Raw genomic sequence first — 22,540 nt, 5'->3', positions numbered from 1 at the left:
AGCTGGCTAGCTCATCGGCTCACCAAAAGTGAAACAGGAACACGAATGAAAGCCCCAGGAGTTTAACTTCAACAAAACCAAAACAAGGTGTGTTTGCGCTTCCTGACTGCGTCTTTAAACTGTACCAGCAAATAAGTGTACAGCTGTCATTGTTAACGTTACTTTGCTGCATTGACAGATGTAGCTTTGTTTGTTTTGTTTTTTTTTTTTTACAATAAAGTCGTGTGGTCTAAAAAAAAAAACTGAAAAGAGAGAACTGGGTCTATACCCAAACATGAGTTTTAGCCATACTGTCGCTGGGCTATTTTAATATACCCCATCAAACACTGCAGTTTTATATTAGGGTCATAAATTTCCATGGTGGCTGTAATAAATTCAGTCTGGGGTCCGATTTATATTAATTTCTAGTGAGTATCGAGAATCCCATATCAGTATTTGTGTGTTTATCCTTTCATATTTTATGTTGCTGATTAGGAAAGTCATTGTCATTAGCTTGACCACATTTGCTCAGCTGTTATGCTGCCCTGCTACAGGTGCTGCAGACAGGACTGTGGACACTGGCGTTTAATCGACTCTTATGGACAAAATGTTTGATGGCGTTACTTCTCAATTCCATTCAACTCAGTTTTATTTATATAGTGATAACAACAAACGGTCACCTCAAAACGCTTTATATTGTCAGAAAAGGACCATACAATAATTACAGAGAAAACCCAACAATCAGACCGGTATGAGCAAGCACGTAACGACAGTGGGAAGGAAAAATTCCCTTTTAACAGGAAGAAACCTCCCAGAACCAGGCTCGGGGAGGCATCTGCCACAACCTGTTGTGTGTGAGGGGAAGGAGACAAGACAAAAGACGTGCTGTGGAAGAGAGCCAGAGATTAATAAAAGCTAATGATTAAATGTAGAGTGGTGTATAAACACAGAGAGTGGAGCATAACTAAGGGAGGGTTCAGGATCACCTGATCCAGCTCTAAGTATAAGCTTTATCAAAAAGGAAAGTTTTAAGCTTAATCTTAAAAATAGAGAGGGTGTCTGTCTCCTGAATCCAAACTGGGAGCTGGTTCCACAGAAGAAGGGCCTGAAAGCTGAAGGCCCTGCCTCCCATTCTACTTTTAAGTATCCTAGGAACTACAAGTAAGCCAGCAGCCTGAGAGTGAAGTGCTCTGTTGTGTTAATATGGTACTATGAGGTATTAAAGATAAGATGGGGCCTGGTTATTCAAGACCTTGCATGTCAGGAGAGAGATTTTAAATTCAATTTTGGATTTAACAAGGAACCAATGAAAAGAAGCCAATATGGGAGAAATATGCTCTCTCTTTCTAGTCCCTGTCAGTACTCTAGCTGCAGCATTTTGGACAGCCTGATGATAATGAATTACAAGAGTCCAACCTAGAAGTAATAAATACATGAATTAGTTTTTCCGCGTCACTCCGAGGCAGGATCTTTCTAATTTTAGAGAGATTGAGCAAATGCAAGAAAGCAATCCTACATATTTGTTTAATATGTGCATTGAAGGACATCCTGGTCAAAAATGACTCTAAGATTCCTCACAATGTTACTGGATGCCAGGGTAATGCCATCTAGAGTGGTTAGACACTGTATTTGTAAGGTTTGTAGGGCTGAGTACAATAACTTCAGTTTGTAAGTTCAGTTGCAGTTTAACTAATTGGTGTGTCATCTGGCTTCATGAATAGATAAAGCTGAGTATCATCTGCATAGGAATGAAAATGTATACTGTGGTTTCTAATAATACTGCCTAATTGAAGCATATGTAATGTAAATAGAATTGGTCCTAGCACAGAACCCTGTGGAACTCCATAATTAACCTTAGTGTGTGTGAAGAAGACTTCCCATTTACATGAAGAAACTGGAGTCTATTAGCTAAATATGAGTCAGACCACTGCAGAGCAGTACCTTTAATACCTATGGCATGCTCTTATTTCTGTAATAAAATGTTATGGTCAACAGTATTGAACGCTGCACTGAGGTCTAGCAGGACAAGAACAGACATGAGTCCACTGTCAGAGGCCATAAGAAGATCATTTGTAACCTTCACTAATGCTGTTTCTGTACTGTGATGAATTCTGAAACCTGACTGAAACTCTTCAAATAAACCGCTCCTCTGCAGATGATCAGTTAGCTGTTTTACAACTACTCTTTCAAGAATCTTTGAGAGAAAAGGAAGGTTGGGTAGCTGGGTCAAGTGATGGCTTTTTAAGTAATGGTTTAACTACAGCCACTTTAAAGGCCTGTGGCATGGAGCCCATTAATAAAGATAGATTGATCATATTTAAGATTGAAGCATTAATTAATGGCAGGTCTTCTTTGAGCAGTCTTCTAGGAATGGGGTCTAATAGGTACGTTGATGGCTTGGAGGAAGTAACTATTGAAGTTAACTCAGATCAATCAGGATAAATATTAGTATTGAACATAGCTGAACATGAAGATATGTCTTTGAATATTTTTTTTCTCTAATGCTTAAAATTTTATTTGTGAAGAAATTCATGAAATCATTGCTAGTTAAGGTTAAAGGAATACTTGGCTCTACAGAGCTCTGACTCTTTGTCAGCCTGGCTACAGTGCTGAAAAGAAACCTGGGGTTACTCTTATTTTCTTCAATCAGTGATGAATAGTAAGATGTCCTAGATTTACGGAGGGCTTTTTTTATAGAGCAACAAACTCTCTTTCCACTCTAAATGAAGATATTTTAAATTGGAGAGGTGCAATTTCTTCTCTGGCTTGCTTTATCTGCTTTAAGCTGCATGTTTGTGAGTTAGACCAGGGAGTCAGGCACTCCTGATTTTTATTCATTTATTTTTTTCCTTTTTCTTCTCAGAGGAGCCACAGTATCCAGAGTTGTATGTAATGACCCCAGGCATCTATTTCTACAAGAAAAAAAGTGTTGATATATACTGGACAGCATACAGTTGTGGTCAGAAGCTTACATGCACTCATCGTGGGCATGAATGTCATTGTAATTTTGGGCTTTTTTAAAGATTTCCTTGAAATGTTTTTTTCCAGGGTGGAATGAGTATGCAGCATCCGTCAGACAATGAATTAAAAAAAAAACAAGAATTGGGTGCCCGAGTTTGAATTTATTTTGGATTTTCTCTAATCCACACAGGGTCAGAATTAGACATACAGATTCAAATATGTACTTACACCCCACTAATATTTGGTTAAATGTCCCTTAGAAAGTTGCACCTGGATGAGACATTTTGGCAGCCATCAACAAGTTTCTGGAATAATTCTAGCTGGATATTTGATCACTTTTCTTGGGGGATTGGGAGAACTCATTTAAATTGGTTGGTATCCTGGCACAGACTCTGCTTTTAAACATAAGCCACAAGTTTTCAGTAGAGTTGAGGTCGAGCCTTTGGGAAGGCCATTCCAGAAGCTTAATATTAACCTGCGTTATCTATTCCAAAACTAGTTTTGATGTGTGCTTGAGATCATTGACCTGTTGGAACACCCAATTGTGTTCAAGTTTTAAACATCTAGCTGTTAATTTGAGGTGAAGTTGAAGAATTTGGAGACGTCCTTATTCATTATTCTATCCACTTGGTGCAATATACCAAGACCACTGGCAGCAAAACAGCCCCAGAGCTTGATGCTACCATCACCATGCTTGACAGCTGGTACAGTGTTCTTAGGTTTGAAAGCCTCGCCTTTACACCTTCTCTCCTTTTTATTGTGGCCATATAGCTCAATCTTTGTCTCATCTGACCATAAAACTTTTCTTCAGAAGGCATTTGGCGTGTCCAAATGGACAGCTGCAAATTTCAGTCAAGCTTGAAGGTGTCGATTTTGGACCAGGGGCTTCTCCCTAAACTGGCTTCACTGTAAACAGTGACGTGGCCAGCAGTTTCCAGTTCATGGCAGGCTTGAACCTTGGTGGTTCCTGGATTGTTCGTGGACATTCTAACCAGTTTCCTCTCATCGGACGGTGACCGACCCTGGCAAGGTGGTGACACATCTGAATAGCTTTTACTTGCATACAGTTGTTTGAACTGATAATTTTGGAATCTGCAGTTGTTTAGAAATGACTCCAAGAGACCTTCCCAATTTGTGTAAATCTACAATTCTCCTTCTTAGATCTTTACTAAGTTCCTTGGACTTTCCCGTTCTTCTGAGTATTGATCAATCCAATGAGTGCTGCCAAATAAATCATTTTTATGCTGGCAAAGAAAACTACCAGTTCTAGTCAGTCATGATCTCTAACGACAAGTAAATAGGCCTTGGTCTTGTCAGGCTTAAAGAAGACATTGTAGAACCTTCAGCCTGTGCGTATACTTTTGACCCTGTGTGGATTACAGAAAATAATTTAAACATTAAAACCGCAAGCGGTGATATCGGGCCCTCGCATTTCCCGCGTGTCGACCCGTGGCGCTCGTCGACCCGTGCCGCACTCGGAGGTCTTGTGATCGTGATGGTGTACAGAAGATCTCTAGAAAGTTGAATTCTTTTATAAGAAAAGATACATTTTGCTCTCGGCATAGACACAATGGAATATGTGGGGGTGTGGTCACGGCTCCAGCATGCAAAATGGGGCATGGGTCTGATTGACTTTTTTGATCAGGATGATGTCAAGAGTGTTGATACAAATTTTTATGCATTTTAGAGAAACTAATTTTGTGGACGCCATACAAATATTAATTTGCTTCTGTAGGGGGCGCTCTTGCAACTATAGCCTTGAATCAATAGTTATCGGTTCAGAGTGGCTGTGTACATGAGTGATTACATTTTCAGGCAGATTGGGCAAAGCATGTACGAACACGTGCCCAAACAATTTTGGTCGTGATTGAGAAAAATGAAAGCCAAATTCAATGGGCTGGTGTGACAACACCGTTTAATATTTTGTAAAACTTTCCACAATATTTGATGGGCTGTTTGTCTAGATGATCTGGAGCCAATTTGGTCTCACTGGGTTAAATGTCCTAGGAGGAGTTCATTCAAATAGCAGGCGTGGAAATGGCAAAAATTGACACTTTCAATTGAAGATGCTGGACTTCCTGTAGGGTTTGGAGTATGGGTCCAAGAGACTTTTTTGTACGTCTTAGGATGTTACATAAGTCTGCAAAATTTCAGAGCTGTAGATAAAATGTAGCTCTGGGGCTAGCTAAAAAACCTGCTATTTTATGATATTTCAAGCTGCCACTAGGTGGCGCTCTAACATTTATGGACTTTATGCATATCAATGTGTTCAGGGCAGGAGGCTTATCAAATTGATGAGGATTTCGTAAGGAATGATGAAAGATATTTTCATGCATTTCAGAGCAAAACTAATTCTGTGGACGTCATACAAATTTTCATTTGCTTCTGTAGGGGGCGCTATTGCGCCTACAGTCTTGAATCTGTAGTTATGGATTCAGCCTGGGTGTGTACACGAGTGATTAAATTTTTTAGGCTGATCAGACAAAGCATGTGCAAACACGTGCCCAAACAATTTTGTTCGTGATTGAGAAAAATGAAATACCAATATAGTTGTGATTGGCTTAAATATGTTTTCACTATTGTTTCTGTCTTTTTAATGGCAGCGCCTCCAGAAGGGGGGCAACATGGCCACAGTTCACCTATCTCCCCATGTTTGTTCTGTTTGTCTTCTTGGATGGGTGTTCTGTTAACTGTAATTTCCCCATTGTGGGATCAATAAAGTATCATCAAATTGGATGAAAATATCAGGAAACAAATATATCAATCAGGAATTTATTTCAGGGCCTTAAAGAGCTCACTGAGCACACTGGTCCAAATATCCTCACTGGACAATATTTAGTGAGTCTTGGGCTTTTCCATAGAGTTTATACCGTGGGGTGATCATGTTTGGTAATATCTCAGGGTTTTTCCATGCTTGGATGTGATGTTTTGGGTCCACCTACGGTAAAGACAACAAATCTTTGTTACCTTTTTTTTTAACAGAAATCTCTGTGGTGCCATGTTTTCTGGAAATTTGGCAAACACAATATCTATTCTGCTTGAGTAGGTGAAACCCCAGTGAACAAAAAAACCTTTAAAAATTATTACAGGCTCTTCGAAAACACCTAAATCCTCTATAAAGGATAAAACCTGCATCTGCCAAAATATTTAATTAAATATGACAAAAGTGTGCATTGGCAGTAGCAGAAATTTCCAGCCATTTTACATCCCAGTCAGTGTGCTGATCGCTCATTCTGTGCTTTTACATGTCAACAAACTTTTTATGAAACATAAACATGGTTTCTTCCTTGTTTAACAGCAGCTCATCCCCGCGTCGTCGTCATGGACTCCTGAAATCTTCAGGCTTCGGCGACTGTCAGGTCGCTCGTGGTTGCTGTGGACCAGAGGCCTCATTCAGCCCGCAGCCTGTCCGACCTCCCAGACTCAGGGAGCAAGCAGATGGGGAACTGGTGCTGTTGTCGTCATGAAAGTCCCTGCAGCAGTTTGGAGGAAAGAAGTGGTTTGCTGACCGATGATATGAAGGCCACTGAGTGCACAGGCAGTAAAGCTGTGGTTGGCAGTTGCGGTCCTGAAGGAGATGATTGCATGAGGTGAGATGACGGGGAAAATACAGACAAGAAAACTCAAACTCTGAGTGTGTGAAGGGTGTTGGGTGTTAATAAGATGTGTTGACCTAAATTTGTACAACAGACGCACTTTCATAGGATTTCCCAGCAGTGTTTCATTTCTCAGGTTCCTCCTTAAGCAGCAGACCACAACAAATCTTAGAGCTGACTCCAGATACTTTTAGCTGACACTTTTAAACGTATGAAGAAAGCTTTGAAGTTTGTGGTAATCTTGGATTTAAGCATCTCAAATACGGAGACAGTACATGAATGTGCAACCACAAAAGCACAATTAGCTGCTGGAAAATGGGTGAAGAAAAAAAAAAAATGACAATTAGATTTTCCCCTGTGGGTTGTGTAGGATGCACCATGTGACCAAATGACAGAGTAAAACACAGAGAACCGAGATCAGAAACGGGGTGGGGGGACTTCCAGAGGCCTTAAAATGTTTGTGGAAGTCAAAACATTTGTCATTTCATGAAATAATGGGTAATCAGAGATAATGTTTTGAACAAAGGTTATTGACTTCCTCTCCACCTACAGTATTCAAAGAATCCAGAAACCTTTCTGCAGCATCTTATCTTTGGTCACAAAACATTGTTTTTTCTGGTCATGAAAAAGGGTGTAACCGAGGCTCTGTGGCATTGCTAATGAACACTGTGTTATGTTACTTAGGAATGAAGAGGGGAAGCTGAGTCCTGAGACTGGAGAGCAGGAGCCCAATAACACTCAGGAAAATGGACCCTTGAAAAAGGAAGTCAGTCAAACAGAGATGCCTCCTCCCTTCAAAATTTCTGAAGAAAACACCACTAGAGTACAAGATAAAAAGGAAACTCCTGCTCACAGTGGACAGCTTGCAATGCAGTGCGCTTCAGGCTTTCTGCAGGAAGAGCGCACCAATGTGGATTGGGAGGCAAAAGAAGAAAACCCAGCCTCAACGCAGGACAGAATCCCAGAGGGCACCTCTCTGACACATGAGGCGGTCTGCCCTGATAACCCTCCGCACACTGAGACAAACAAAACATCTGAGCAAATTGCAGAGAGCACTACTCATCATGACGAAGAAGAGAAAGTGACTGTTGAAGCTGTGGCTAATAATAATAATCAACAAGTGTTATCTGTGCCAAACACGCAGCTCGATGCAGCAGCCCCAGCAGCTCAGGTGTCGTCTACATCTGTGGTCAATCAGGAGCCTGAACCTGAGCCTCTGACATGGTAAGTTACATGAAATCTACACATATCATCAGGTTAAAATGAAATATGCCATTTGAAGTTTGTCATTCAGTTCCCCTTTTAAAAAATGATTTTAATATCTAGTCTGGAGGGCTTTAAGAAAGTTCCAGTGCACTTGAGTATCATATTATGGTTTGTGATGTGACATTGGTTTTAAATCAATTAAAAGAAGTAAAATGATGGCAAAATAGGGCTATGAATTGTCTTTAATTATTTTAGACCCTTCAAAGCACTTTTTGCTGATTGCATGCATATGGTGGTGTGCTCTTTATACAATGACAGGTTTGCTGCATTTTAGTTAAAAAAAAAATGTATCCCCTTACTTAAAGTATCACAATATCTTAACATGTATTATGTCAAATGACTAAATTAAAAATAATGTGACGCAAATGACGTGATAACCTGTTCTACACATGGTGGCTGTTTAATCAAGTTTCTGCAGCAAAAATGAGACTAAAACAACATTTATTTTGCTTTTAGTGGTTGGACAAAACATTGATGCAGCAATATAGTGTATCACTTCATCTTGCCATACAGTTAATGATACATTGCAAATATGGATAGTTTTGTTAAAACAGGAAGCTGTTCTAAATTGATTCCTCCAACAGCTTGACTTACTGGAGCCTCTACTTTATGACTCTGGGTCCAAGACTTCATACCTCCAACAAGGTTGAAAAGTCTCCCCATATCATGTATGATTTGAGTTCTTGGATCCAGATTAGTTTGTAATGTCTTCTATTTCTTATTTCAGTTTGATATAAATTTGTTAAGATGTGATCCCAGCTGTCCAGTTTTGTCCCACCTTGCAGTGGTGAAGAATCCTTCTAAAATTCCTCTGATCCGTTTCAATAGTTAATCACTTCTAACTTGGGAGCAAGAAAGACCTCAGTTTCAAATTTTCTTCAAAATCTGCCCAAAACCTTTTGAGTAATCCTGCAAGAAACAAACCAAACATCCCTGTTGGAGGTTATGAATGAGGGAAAAGTTATTAGAAGTTGCAGCGATGACGAACAAACAAATGTTTAACTTAAGTGACACATTGGAGTCAATGTTACATCACATTGCAATGTTCTTTGGTTACAGTATTGCCGAGTCATGGGGCCAACATACTGTGGTGGTATTGTGAGTTACTCTGTGATTCCCACCCCTACTTGCTGCAGTTTTTCTTTATTTTTTGGTGGTTTAATCAATTAAAAGAATCCAGATGAAACCGTCAGTGAAGGAACAGACAGAAAGCTTTAGCTGGTTTCACAGCCAGTTGACAGCTAGTACAGTGACTTGCTTTTGTTTTTTTGTTTTTGTTCTTTTTAAAGGGTCAAAAATATTTAAAATAAAAATAATATTAAAAACTGTTTTTACACCTTTTAAAAGAAGTCATGAAATATACACACTGGAAGACTGATTGTTTCTACAGGATCACAGGATGCATCGGGTTTGCTTTTGCTTTTGCTGGTACTCTTACCTTTCTGTTTGTTTTTTTTTTTTTTTTTTTTTTTGTCCTAAGTTCACGGTTCCTTTTAATCATTAACCCCCCCCCCCACCCCCCCCCCACACACACACACACACACACACTCTCCTTTTTTTTTTTTATTATTATTATTTTTTAACATATGTGGTTGTATTACACCATAAAACTGCTTCAGAATAAAGTGATCAGGGTTGTTTGACTATTCTGTTATGGATATATAGGGCTTGATAGGCTACTTTCAGTTTGTCAAGAAGGTCGTAGGATGATAGCGACTACAGTTTATCTGCTGAACGTTTTCAGACATATATCAGTGTTGTGTAATTACCCAGTCCTGCATTTGTGAAAGCAATAGTACATTTTTACCTTATTCCTCTCTGTCCAGTGACGCGACAGAGCATCCAGACAATAGCGGGGAGGCCGGTCCTGAAGACTCACAAAGCCATGATATCTCCCAGTTGTCTTCTGGATTGGAGCCCTCAGGTCTCAACCACAGCGGTGAGGAACGGGACTCCGCCAGCTCAGTGAGGGAGCCAAAAACCACAACTCCAGCAGACGCCAGTGAGAGGTCAGTTGGTTCACAGTTTGAGATATAAAGCAAGGCTTTTGTTTACTTGAACTCTGGACTTGTGTTGGATAGTGGCACTGTGGCCACTAGGAGGCAAACTCGTACCATTGTTTCTTCACTGCAGACCTTTTCATACCTGCAGTGTTTCTACAGTTAAATGTGTGTTTTACATTTCAAAATGCAACTTGAGTTAAACTTTTGCAAATTTGAGTTCAAGGCATGTATAGTAAACTTGGATTAATACCCAAAAGATGCATTTTTGTTTTTTTATCCAGCTTGGGGCCAGATCAGGATAAAAAGCCAGATCCCGAGAGTGCTGCTACAAGCTCAGAGATAGTCACTTCCTTGGAGAAAACCAAACAGGATGCTGGGGAAATGATGCTGCCAATGCAGGGTAAAGATGAAGATGTCCCCAAGGCGAATGGGGACAATGGAGGGATGAAGGAGGAGAAAGTGGAGGCAGAGAGCGCACCCACCGAGGGCGAGACTCAGGCGAGGAAAAATGCTGAAGCAGAGGAGGTGACGGGAAATAAGGAGCTGCCGGCAGAGAGCAAAGTGAAGAATGTTAAGCTTGAGACCACGGAGAAGGAAGACAGCCTGGGGAACAGGTCTGTAAAGATCACTTTTGGCCACTTCATTGTCCTGAATTGAATTAGAGCATCATCTGCCATGTGTTGGTTAAGTTATCTGTTGGCACGGGATTATGGGACATAAATGTGCCAAAATACACGCAAATTATGTGTGTTTGTCATTTGTCATAGTTTAGAACACAAACCAACAAACTGAGAATTTTTTTTTTTTTTTTTTTGCTAATATATTGTGAGTTGTTGTTATTTTCTTTTATTTATATATATTTTCTTTTGCAAATACCACTGAAAGAGATCCAGATTAATATATTTGGAGTGCAAGTATTACGCCAGCCTAGTCATAGTTTGGAGTAGGCTAAAATTGCACAAAATGAAGGACTAAGAATAGGCTTTGGATACACACAAAAAACTTCATTGTTGTATATTATGATTAAAATAAGTGTTTCTGTTTCATCTTAGTGAAGAAGACCTGTACAGAGGCGAAGAGGAGCTCTCTGCCTCACAAAATGATAAACCTGGACCACCGCCTGAGTTGGAGACTAAATGTCAGTGCATCCTCTACTTCTTCTGCATCAGTGATTTTAAACAAGTGCAGCTTTTGTCCGTCATGTGAAATCTGGACAGTAGTCTTTTTGTTCTGCCCATCATCTCACCTTTCTCTGTCTCCCACTCAGTTTTAAAGGTGGAGGACAGATGCAGTTTGTCCCCGGCGGTGAATATTCTGTCGTACAGTGAGAGGGAGTGGAAAGGAAATACTCCTAAAAGTGCTCTCATTAAAAAGGTTGGTGCCTGAAGTTTCTGAGAAGAATCTTTTCAGGTTAAAGTGAGTTGTTGTGGGGTTTTTTTTTGTTTGTTTTTTTGTTTTACATTAATGGCTAAAGATGTTTCCTCTGATGTACCCGTGTGCTGCTGCAGGGTTATAAGGAGATGTCCCTGAAGTTTGGCAGTGTGAGAAGAGTGAGGGGGGACAATTACTGTGCCCTCAGAGCCACGCTGTTCCAGGTGTTGAGCCACAGCACCCAGCTGCCTGCATGGCTGCATGATGAGAATGTTGTTCTGGTAAATTTTCACTTCTTCCTCTTCTCATTGCTGCAGAGCCCATGCTAGAACCAGCTCCAGCAGGGCCAAGAGTTTAAACCACTGTTGTCAGTGGCTACTGCACATTTTCTCCAGCATGCATCCTCTGTGCAGCAGTTCAAACCTGTTTACATGTGAGCTGGTTCTCCAAAGGAAACAAGGCAGAACTCTACACTGGCACAGCATCTATGTAAAAGAGGTAGTAGAGAGTAGTAGTACGTTAAGCCTTAGTCACACACACACACACTGACTGGTCGGCTGCCCCATGAAGTCACAAGGATTTTTAGATTACCAGGGGATCCCGTGTGCCTGGGGGCTTTAGGTACTATGTTAGTGCTAATTACAGTGATATTTGATGCACATATTTCCCATGAAATTACAATGTTTAAAAAAACAAAACATTTGTTCCTTAATATCAGGAAGAGGTGGGCAACAGCAGGGTTCTCAATTCTACCTGAAAATGATCCATTTTGCTGCCTTCAGAAGCTTTAAGTTAGCAGTTCTTTTCCAACTAATCAAGCAAATATTAACTGTTTGGCAGTATGAGTTGACTCCGGCTGAAATAAGTTAAGAGGCCATTTGTTTTAATTTAAGATCCATGTAGAAGACGTCCTAATTAAGCACCAGTTGGCTGTACATCAATCATTCATGAGCTTTGTGACATGGTTCATTATCCTGCTGGAAACAGTCCTGTCCTGCTGTGACATTTAGGGGCCCAAAGTGTGCCAGGAAAATATCCCCGACATCATTACACAACCAATAACCTGAACTGTTGGTACAAGGCAGCATGAATCCGTGCTTTCATTTGTTTATGCCAAATTCTGTCCCTATCATCTGATTAATATAGCAAAAAAATCGAGACTGATCAGACCAGGAAAGGTTTTTCTGCTCCTGTGTTGCCGTTTTTTTTAGATCTACTGGAGCCCCAGTTTCCTGCTTTTCTCAGGAGTGGCACCCGGTGTGGTCTGCTGCTGCTGTAGATATCTGCTTCAAGGTTTTGATGAGTTGTGCATTCAGAGATGCTAAAAACATGCAATCAAGCAGTAGCATTTCGTGTTCCAGTTCTTGGTGAATGAAATGCTACTGCTTGATTGCATGTTTTTAACCTCAAAGCAGCCACTTCTCTAATAATGCATAACTGTTAAGTGTTAATGAAATTTAGATTACTTATTTATAATATATAATATTTGCCCCTCCATAAAAGTAAAGGGGAAATCAGGTATAGACTAAAACTAGGTCTCCTTATGCTCAATATTGAGATCACAATTATTTGAAATGATTTCTCGGAGACTTTGGAAAAATTGTGGTTTCATTATACTTTTAAACTTAAATGGATTTCCTTGAACTTTGGTTATAATGTAACTGACAAGCTGAATAAACAAACTCAAATTCAGCTAAAAATAAACCTGCAACAGTCTGGCGACTGAACTTTAATCAAAGGGTGAAAGTGAATAAAAGGGATGTGTTGAAATGCGTAATGAAGGAATTATTGCAAAACAGAATCCAGCATAATAACTTAATCTGGATTATGTTGTTTTAATAAATGCTGGAAGCTAAAATTGTAAAAAAAAACTTTTTTTTTTTTAAATTAGCTTCATGGCTGAAGCAGCCTCAGGGGATTGACACTCTTTCCAAAGATAATAAAATCCACCTATAGATATAAGAGCCTCTAAAGCTTAGCTGTTTATATGAAGTAGTGCGTCTGTTTTATCAGCCTCAGAATTTGCCCCATAGGTGGAAGGTTATACATTTCTCTAGGTTAACCATCCAGGATCTCCTTTGCAAAATACTACACAACAGCACGTTTTTTTTTTTCCTGACTCAAAATGGGTTTTTGGGGTGTGACTGCAAATGCAAGCATGATTGGTACACATATATACTGCTCAAAGAAAAAAAAAAAAAGGAACACTTGGAAAACACATCAGATCTCAATGGGGAAAATCATGCTGGATATCTATACTGATATGGACTGGGGAATGTGTTAGGAATGAAGAGATGCCACATCGTTTGATGGAAATAAAAACGATCAGCTTACAGAGGGTTGAATTCAAAGACACCCCAAAAATCAAAGTGAAAAATGATGCAGCAGACGAGTTTAACGGATGGTGTCCTGGAGGATCTCCTCCCAGATCTGGTCCAGGGCATCACTGAGCTCCTGACAGTCTGAGGTGCAAAGTGTTCCTTTAATTTTTTTTTTTTTTGAGCAGTGTGGTTAAAACAAAGAGTGTGTCTTATCTTAGTTAACAGACAATTTTACATTTTCCTATGATTTTTTTTTTTTGTCCATTTTACAAGCAAAAAAATGGATTTTATGTTTGAGTAAATGAAATCCCTTCTTTGAAAGGAGAGCAGAACAAACCTTGACAGAAAAGTTACAAACTCCTTGGGCTGAGAAGTGATGTTGCTAATGACGAATGATTATTTATATACAGCTGTTGGTAGAGAAAAGAACCAAAACTTTACTCTAGAAGTGATTGCAGCCCCTCAGTAGTTTGGTTAAACACTGTTGATGGTACATCATTTAAATATTTGTGTTTACAGCTGCCGAAGCAACTGGAGGCTCAGGAAGGGCTGATAAATCAGTGGATGTTTCCTGGAGAGTGCCTGCATGGAGACAGGACAGGAGATGCCATCCAGCAGCTTAAAGGCTACATGGAGCTTCTCCGTAACACGGTACTGGCTGCAGACCTTCTCAGAAACATACAGTGAGAATTTCAAAAACACAATACTGTAAGAGTAAACCGCAGCGCTATTTTTATGCCATCTGTGGACACTTGAGGGTATTGGTATTCACCCGTGGAGGGTTGGCTGATTGCTACCATATGTTAAGGGGAGGTAGTTTTCTAAAGGATGCGTTGCTTCTTTTTTCCTGTTCATCATTAAAGCAGCCTGGTAATGCTCAAAAATTTAGGGGGCTAGCAGGAGAATTTCCATCACAGGAAATTTAAAACATTAGTCAAATACACAGTCATGGTGGATTTAAAAAAAAAAAAAATAAAAAATCTCTGCAAGAGAACTGAAACAGTAAAATGAATGTATCTGTGTAAATAAATACACGTGTTCAGCCATGATGTCATGTGGCTGTGACCCCATGCAACACAGCAGTTAAATATTTGTCTGACTGCTGCGACATGTGGCGCGTTATTCAGAGCTTAGTTTTTGTCTCGTCTCAGTTCTGCAACATTTTAAGCCTATGACAAAACAAGATATTCAAATGAAAGCTAATTGCCAGATTTTCATTAAAGTTGCTGTAGGTGATCAATCTGACAAGTCGCCCAGTAAGCTAACTTTGCCACAGTCTGGCTCGCAGAATCAAGTGAAATTTACTAATGGCCGTTTTTGTTATCTATGCATGAGCAGATATGATATAATAGAGTAGTAGAAGAGGCTTAAAAGCTTAATGTCCACCACCGGGCTCAAACCACGCAATTTGTATGTAACAATCATGCACTGATTATCATGACCACAGTTCCTCCTACCTACTCTTCCAAAGAGTAGCTACACCTTGCATGCATCTTTTCTAAGCACATAGTTTGCTTAGAAGGCTGCTTACAGCAGTACTTTGAATTTGTTATTTTGACACCTTAAATTGTTGCTATTCTGTTAAGTTCTATACCAGCCAATAACTGGACTGGACTGGCACTTTTTCTACTTTTCTACTCAATTTGAGCACTCATGGCACTTTCTTACTACCCGTTCACACACACTATTCATACAAGTGCTTTTTCTATGCCTAAGCACTTTTACCCTGACGTTCACTCTCCGATGGATTGGGGGCAACTTGGCAACGTTCAGCTTTATAGGGTTAAGGACACACACACACACTCACTCTTATTTTAATCTGTACGAAACTTCGGGGAAACGGTCTTACCTTGTGCGTCGACTTTCTTCTTCTGTTATCTTGATCAAATCATTTATAAAGTCCAGCTCCGAGATTTAAGTCACCACAAAGCCGTGACAGGCTCATCAGGTGTGTCTGTGTTATCCTGAGTTCATTTCTAACATCCTGAACATTTACAATAAGGATTGTTCTCCCTGGCAGGTGCCAACAGGAAGTGACAAATAGTCTTAACTATATATATAGTAAGAAAATGTTGAGTATAATGAAATCAAGCTTGCCTAACCCTTAACATCCAGGTCCTCCACAGGGTGCATCTATATTCAGCTTACACTTTGCTGACTAAGTGCCCCTTTGTTCCATTGACTGTCTCTGCTTTATCCTTGCTGGTTATCAGATTGATTGTTGACATTTGATCTACTGCCTACTGGCAGGTGATTTAATCTCCTTTTCAACAAAACATGCGAACTGCTGTTCCCCGATGGCTTCAGGGCCCTGTGCATGTTCCCACTTTGCCCATGCAGTAAACCCTCTATTGTTACAGTCACTGAGTCAGATGTGTAGATTATAGAGTCACACAATCTTGCCTTTTCATAACTAAGCTGCACGGCATGCCTGAGGTGATCACTGAGAAGGCCCTAGTAATTTTCAGGAAGAAAAAAAAAAAAGACAATAAAAAGTAAGGAGACAACTCCAACTGAAACATTTGTATGATGCTGTCTGTTTTGTGTTCCCTCATTCCACAGTTTCACCCAGTTATACCGGCACCACGATCCTCATTTGTTTTGTTTACAGCTATACGCTGCTGAGTCATGTTTATTTATTTCTTTAATAAACTCCTGGAAGTGGCAGAACCATTGTAGAAGACTAAAAAAAGAAAACATGCTAGTATTTCTGTCGAGGCAGCAGTGTCTTTTTTTTTTTTTTTTGCTGATTCACTATCGTGCATGATGCCCTTGAGCCATAATCAGGTTGATATTGTGTAGTCTGGACCGGTTCTCTGTTTAAAGGGTCCAAGTTGCTGATCCTAGTGTTACCCTAGTAGGCAATGCAGAAACTAACTCGCCTAGCTCTAACTGCCTGTGTCTGAATGGCAACCCTGCTATCCCCTGATGATGTAACCAAATAGCAACCCTAATAGTTAAGTGCAATCAACAGCCACACCCATTAACAGCAGCTCCCTCCTTATAGCTCCTCTTGGTAAATTGGCTAGGTTGTTACTTTAGTGGCAGGAAAAGAACGGGTCCCAGGGATCTGTTACTTTTTAAGGGCTGGAACAACCTCTAAGAACCATTAAAAAAGATGTAATACTCAGACTCAAGTTTTAACCTTCACTGCTAAACAAAGACTCAAGAATGGATTTTCCACAATTTTAGACTTTAAAGGGGACAAATCATGCAAAATCCACTTTTTTAGCCCTTAGATACATTTTTTTTGTGTACTTTGAATGTGTAGGAGTGCAGAAAATTTAAATTTATTCTCTCCCGGTGCTGCGTAGATATCTTTATATTCTTTTTGGGTCATATTTTTCAGTCTGTTCAGTTTTCTCTATTCCCTATCACATTTTCTTGTCTATTACGTCACAGTATTTGCTGTGGAACTGCTAAACAAGGTCATGGACTTCCGGCTAAGCAATTTCGTGAATCTGCCATTATTTTCTCGCAGCAATTATGTAGTCCAAGTTCAGTTATGCCAAAGTTGCAAGTAGACAAGTCAAAATGTTCAGTTATTGGGTGTATTCACCCACACCATGTCTCATTCACATTTAAAAAGCGCACCAAAACAAGCTGCTCTAAGACGCGCCTCAGAGCAGGTGTAAACGAAGGGTCTGTGGAGCTACAATAACGAGGAATTCAGACCAAAGCATTGCAGTTCTACTTTATATAGACCACAAGTGAATGATTTACATATAAAAAGGAAAGATTTAAAAGCATGATATGTCCCCTTTAAATGCAGATAGACATCATTATTTGAACTTATTTTATTACATTTGTAATGCTGGATTTCAAACAAAATTACCATTAGTGCAGTTGCATATGTATATATATCTCTGAACTCAACCCAACTGTCATAGGGTACCTTATTTATACCTTATTTAGACAGCCCCAGGTGGATGAGGCCTTGGGAATCTCAGTCTCTCAAATTTCAGTATCCTGCCCAAGGACACGTTGACTGAGTGGAGGACCCGGTTACCACCAACCTTCCAATTAGCAGGCAACCCCCTTTATCTTCGTAGCCACAGCTCTCCCTTCCCAGCAAGCACTCCTCATTACTGGAGCTTTTAATTAACTCGCATAACCTGAAATTATCTCTGAAAAAAGCAGAATATTCTCATATATAACCAGCCCTTTTAAACCACCTAAGTGACTGATTTACTTCATTTGTCTCCAGTGGCAGGCAGCGGTGGACTGTGCCTCTGACGTCGAGCGTCAGCAGCTCTGTGAGCGAGTGTTTCAGGGTGGAGAAGAGGAGCTCGGGTTGCTGGAGGCTCTCAAGCTGCTGATGCTGAGCAGAGCGGTGGAGCTACACAGCTGCATGCAGGGCGGTGGAGACGTCCCCCTCTTCTGCTGGCTGCTGTTTGCGCGGGACTCGTCTGACTGTCCGCGCTCCTTCCTCTCCAACCACCTCAGCCACGTGGGTCTCACTGCAGGGTTGGAGCAGGTGAGAAATGCCTTTGTTCTTTTTGACAGTTTTATCGTAAACAAGTTGCTGGGAATTGCTGCTAATAAACTTATGTCGCGCTCAGTATTAAAAACAACAGTTAATGGTAAATGTCATGAAGTGGGTGTGTTAGCATTTTTATAATGTGAGATCTGAACATGACGGAGCTTGTTCTGTTTTTTTTTTCTTTCTTTCTTTTCTTTTCTTTTGAGCGGTGGTGGCGCTGCATCGTCAGCCCCGGGGCGGAGGTGTTTTTCAGAGGGAACAAGCTGCTGCTAAACGATTTGATTGTTATTTTCATTCTTTTGATGAAAGCTTTTACCGGCTCAGCATCTATAAAGAGACTCCACCCATAAATGTTGCGTGCTTGAGCAGCTGATCAAACACGAAGCTGTTTGAGAAGCCTGCTGGAGTTCCTCTGTAACCGTACAATTATTCCCCCCTCTGCTTTTTTTTTTTTTTGGGGCAGGTGGAGATGTTCCTGCTCGGCTACGCCTTGCAGTGCACCATTCAAGTTTACAGACTGTACAAGGCAGACACAGAGGAGTTTGTCACCTACTACCCAGACGACCATAAGGACGACTGGCAGTCTGTGTGCCTCGTCACAGAGGATGATCGCCACTACAATGTGCCAGTTGTAGAAGCTGCAGAATCAGAAAAGGAGCTCCCCTCCAGCTGATTGCTGCTGCAGTGAAACCATCCTGCCATACAAACACCCCTCAGGTCGATCAATATGAATAGATTTACAAATTAAAGGAATAGTTTTGGGAAATGTGCTTATTGGCTTTTTTGTTTTTTGTTTGTTTTTGTTTTTTTAAGTTAGGGCTTAAATTAAATTACAGCCAGCAGTCAGTTTGCTTGGATTGGCACAAAGAGTGGAGGTAAAGGCAACAGCTGTCTTAGTTTTGTCCTTATGTAGAAAAATCCAACCACCAGCACCTCTGCAGCTCACAGATTAACTTGTTTTTGTAATCCAAACAGAAAGCAGTGACATATTATGGTTTTCTTCTTCTGTGGACTCCTTTTAAAGAAAGGTGTAGTCTAGAGAGAGGTGCATCTCTAACTTTTCTCTATTTTTTCACTATCTATTATCTTTTGTATCTTTTGTAGTAATCAATGATTTTATCCTTTTGTTTTAAGACAAGACAGTAACTCATTAAATGAGTAACTATAAATTTTAAGCTAGGCTTTTGTTAAAGTTTATATGTAAATCCCACATTGCAGAGACTAAGCTAGCAAAAACACTCATGCGTGTGAGGAGAGCAAAATGGGGGGGGGGTGCAAAAACATACATATCAGCTAGAATAGCAGCAAATCAGCTCGTCCAGCTGTGCTGAGCATACATATGGTGTGATGGATCACGTTTGTCTGTACTGTCGGATGAAAAAGGGGTCGCAGATAGGTTGCTTTAAATTATGGAGCCACATGCGCCCACGGTGATCTCATCACTGTGCACAGACTCCACCAGAAATAGCAGTAAATGCACATTAAGAGCCTGATCTCAGTTTTTTTTTTAATCTCCATAATAAAATGGCTATTTAAATATCAGCAGGGAAAAGAAACTGTCAGATACAGATTCTTCTATTGTTAGCGTCACTCGGTATAAATTAAGACACTTCAGGTATAAACAGCTGTGTTTTTTTTTAAGGTGCTGGTAGGAGGATTTTGCTACCTTTGGAATGAGTGGGCAACCTGAAACCTGCAGACCTCCACAAGTGACTCACATCAACTTTCATGAAATGATCCCCTATGATTTTTGGTTATGGTCTCTATCAGAGATATTCCTGTCTAGTCATTTAAATGAGAACACATGGCCCTTTGCATCGTGTATAACGTTGCAAACACACACAGTGTCAGATTAGTTTGAAGAGTTAACAGTGCTAGCAGCAGCAGCAGCAGCCTTGCTTTCATCCATGCCAGCGTCCACACCCCGGTGCAGAATGTGGTTACACCTGGTTTCAGATGCTTGGCTCTATTCTAGTTTATTCTACAACAGTCAACATACTGCTGCTCATTTTTGATGTATTGCAGTTATACTGCAGAACTGCACTGATTAGCCTGTCTGTCATCTGTTTACTTAACCCCTTGCTTGTTTACTTAACTTGCCTACACAGATAGAGAGGCGCAGCAGTCTGTCTGAGCTGCAGCCCTGGAGAGTGGCTGGTTAAAGCAGCACCAGCTGTTGCGTTAATAAAGTAAAAATAATGCATTTAACCGAATTTCTTAGGCCGACTAGCAGGGACAGCAACACTTAAACATCTAGTGGACTAGTTGTGTGCATCCTTAGGCTCTATAGCTAACTTCTCCTGTACGTGGGAGAAGGTGTATGTGTACATTTATCAAAACCTGTGCGATCACAGGTTACCAAGGAGTCCTTTTGTTCTATTTTAGTGGTATTTGACAAATATTATGGTCGGCTGTGTAATTTAATAAGTTTTAGCTGCAGTTTTAGTGAGTGAATGTCTGTGCGTCGCACTGATTAGAGTATCTCTGCCTATGCATTGCACCCATACAATCTATACATAAGCTTGCGAGCGTTAGCTGATAGGCTTCCAAATTATGGTCACTTGTGGCCCCAAAAATCAAAGTGGTGAAGACCATGGAGTTCAAGGTGATGTCACAGTAGCTGCATCCATCTTTTATATACAATCTATGCTTTGGGCAGAGAAATGCCAGATATCGAACACTTAACAAATGAGCACATGTAAGCACACATCCCAAAATGTTGACCTATTTCTTTAAAACAACAAAAATGCTGATTCGTGACCATGTACAAGATTTGGTTTACACGTTCTTGTACACACTGTACTGTATGCAGTTTTCTGTTTGGGTATGTGTACATATCAGATATCCTGTGATTATCTCAGATAGACTCAGATTGCTTTGCAGGGTGTCATTTTTGAAAGGACAAAAAAAAAAAAAAAGCCCAAATTTTCTCAGATTTTTTCTGATGTAAAATTCAGATGAAAAACACAGTGGAGGTGCCAACAGTGCCAAAAAGTTTAGAAGGATGGTGTTTACACTGGAAGTTGGACACTTTGAATATTAATTTATTGTTTTGTTTTTTTAATAAGTGCGATGATCCTGAATTCATTAAGTGAAGCGGCTGAATTAGTCAATGAAGGGTTGGATGATTTATCGGGTTTAACACCAGATGACGATCGGAAGACTTGGAAGATTAATCAGTCTTCGTGTCAGAGGCGTGATTTGTTACGGTCTGTGCGTGTGTTTGACTGCGTGTGTGTGTGTGTGTGTGTGTGTGTGTGTGTGTGTGTTAAACTCAATGTGTAACATGCTGCCTTTAACCAAGCTGTTCTGAAGGGAAGGAACATGCCAGTGTTGCTGCTAACACTGGCAACAGTCCCAACCACCCAACTGGACTCAGTAGAAAAGGCTCGCTTGGTCCTCCATGTTGCCTTAGAAATAATGCACAGTTTGAATGAATGTTGGATATTAGTGATAAGAGGCCATTTATATGCCCTATTTCCAGAGCAGGTGAAGGTGATTAAAAAAAATTTATGCCATTTGCAGGAATGTTCTTGCACTGTTTTGGATAGCATTTAAATAAAATGATTTTTTTTGGGGGGGGAAAGTCTCAATGATTGTTTGTAGACAAAACAGCTTAAAATGTTCTTAAAATTTCCTCATTTTCTGTTACCATAGTGGATTCTCATATTAAATATGGCCAATAATGAGCTCAGCATATGTGCAAGTAATCACATTTCATCCCATTTCAGGCAGTTTTTTTTTCCTAGTCTTGGTTCTGTTATGTCAGTGAGAGAGTAGCTATCCCTAATATGGTCATCTCAGAAGCCCCACCCACCTGTTTGCAAGGGGTGGCTAATCAGAATAAAGTTGTCAAACACTGGATCAGGGTCTGCATCAGTACTTGGTGTATAACAAGTATTATTTTGCACTGAGTCATGTAAAGCTACTCAATTCAATTTTACTGATTTAGCATCAAATTATAACAAGTCACCTCAAGGTGCTTTATATTGTAAGGTAAAGACCTTACAATAATATAGAGAAAACCCCAACATTTATATGAGCAATCACTTGGTGACAGTGGGAAGGAAAAACAACCCTCCCTTTTAACAGGAAGAAACCTCTGGCAGAACCAGGCTCAGGGAGGGGCAGCCTGCGACCAGTTGGGGGTGAGGGGAGGGAGACCAGATAAAGACATGCTGTGGAAGAGAGCCAGAGATTAATAACTAATGATTAAATGCAGAGTGGTGCATAAACACAGAGTGTGGGGGAAAAAAGGTGAATGAAGAAGAAACACTCAGTGGATCTACTCAAGGAAACAGTTAAAAAATATATGGAGCTTGAGATGAAGATCTTATACTGGCCTTTTACGCAGCCGATCCCGTCTGAAACAAGCAGTCTCTTTAAGGTTTCCCCCTCCTTTAAAGCCAGTTTTCTTCTGATTGGCTGCCCCTCGCCTGGCTTTTGAAATGTGAACCTGGTGCTTGTGAGCACCCCTGCCTTCTCTTGTCAGCGTGGAGGCTCAACAGACTGAGGTTTAAATATTTAGCTAAAGTTAAATCACGGGGGGTTTTATAAGGA

General features: G+C 40.3%; 1 protein-coding gene across 1 annotated transcript; it reads left to right on the top strand.

Annotated features, from left to right (window-relative positions):
• Positions 1 to 6,355: 6,355 nt before the first annotated feature.
• On the top strand, positions 6,356 to 21,578 carry LOC115799886 (uncharacterized). Its single transcript, XM_030757184.1, has 10 exons — positions 6,356 to 6,530; positions 7,221 to 7,760; positions 9,629 to 9,811; positions 10,087 to 10,419; positions 10,858 to 10,943; positions 11,073 to 11,179; positions 11,314 to 11,457; positions 14,017 to 14,148; positions 17,705 to 17,974; positions 18,444 to 21,578. Exons 1-10 carry the CDS (start codon positions 6,379 to 6,381, stop codon positions 18,651 to 18,653), a joined length of 2,157 nt encoding a protein of 718 aa, XP_030613044.1. The 5' UTR covers positions 6,356 to 6,378; the 3' UTR covers positions 18,654 to 21,578.
• Positions 21,579 to 22,540: the final 962 nt, after the last annotated feature.

The sequence above is a fragment of the Archocentrus centrarchus genome, chromosome 20 (assembly GCF_007364275.1).
Source record: "Archocentrus centrarchus isolate MPI-CPG fArcCen1 chromosome 20, fArcCen1, whole genome shotgun sequence".
NCBI classification, from domain to species: Eukaryota; Metazoa; Chordata; class Actinopteri; order Cichliformes; family Cichlidae; genus Archocentrus; species Archocentrus centrarchus.
The sequence above is the reverse complement of the archived record's forward strand: the minus strand, read 5'-3'. Positions and strand labels throughout refer to the sequence as shown.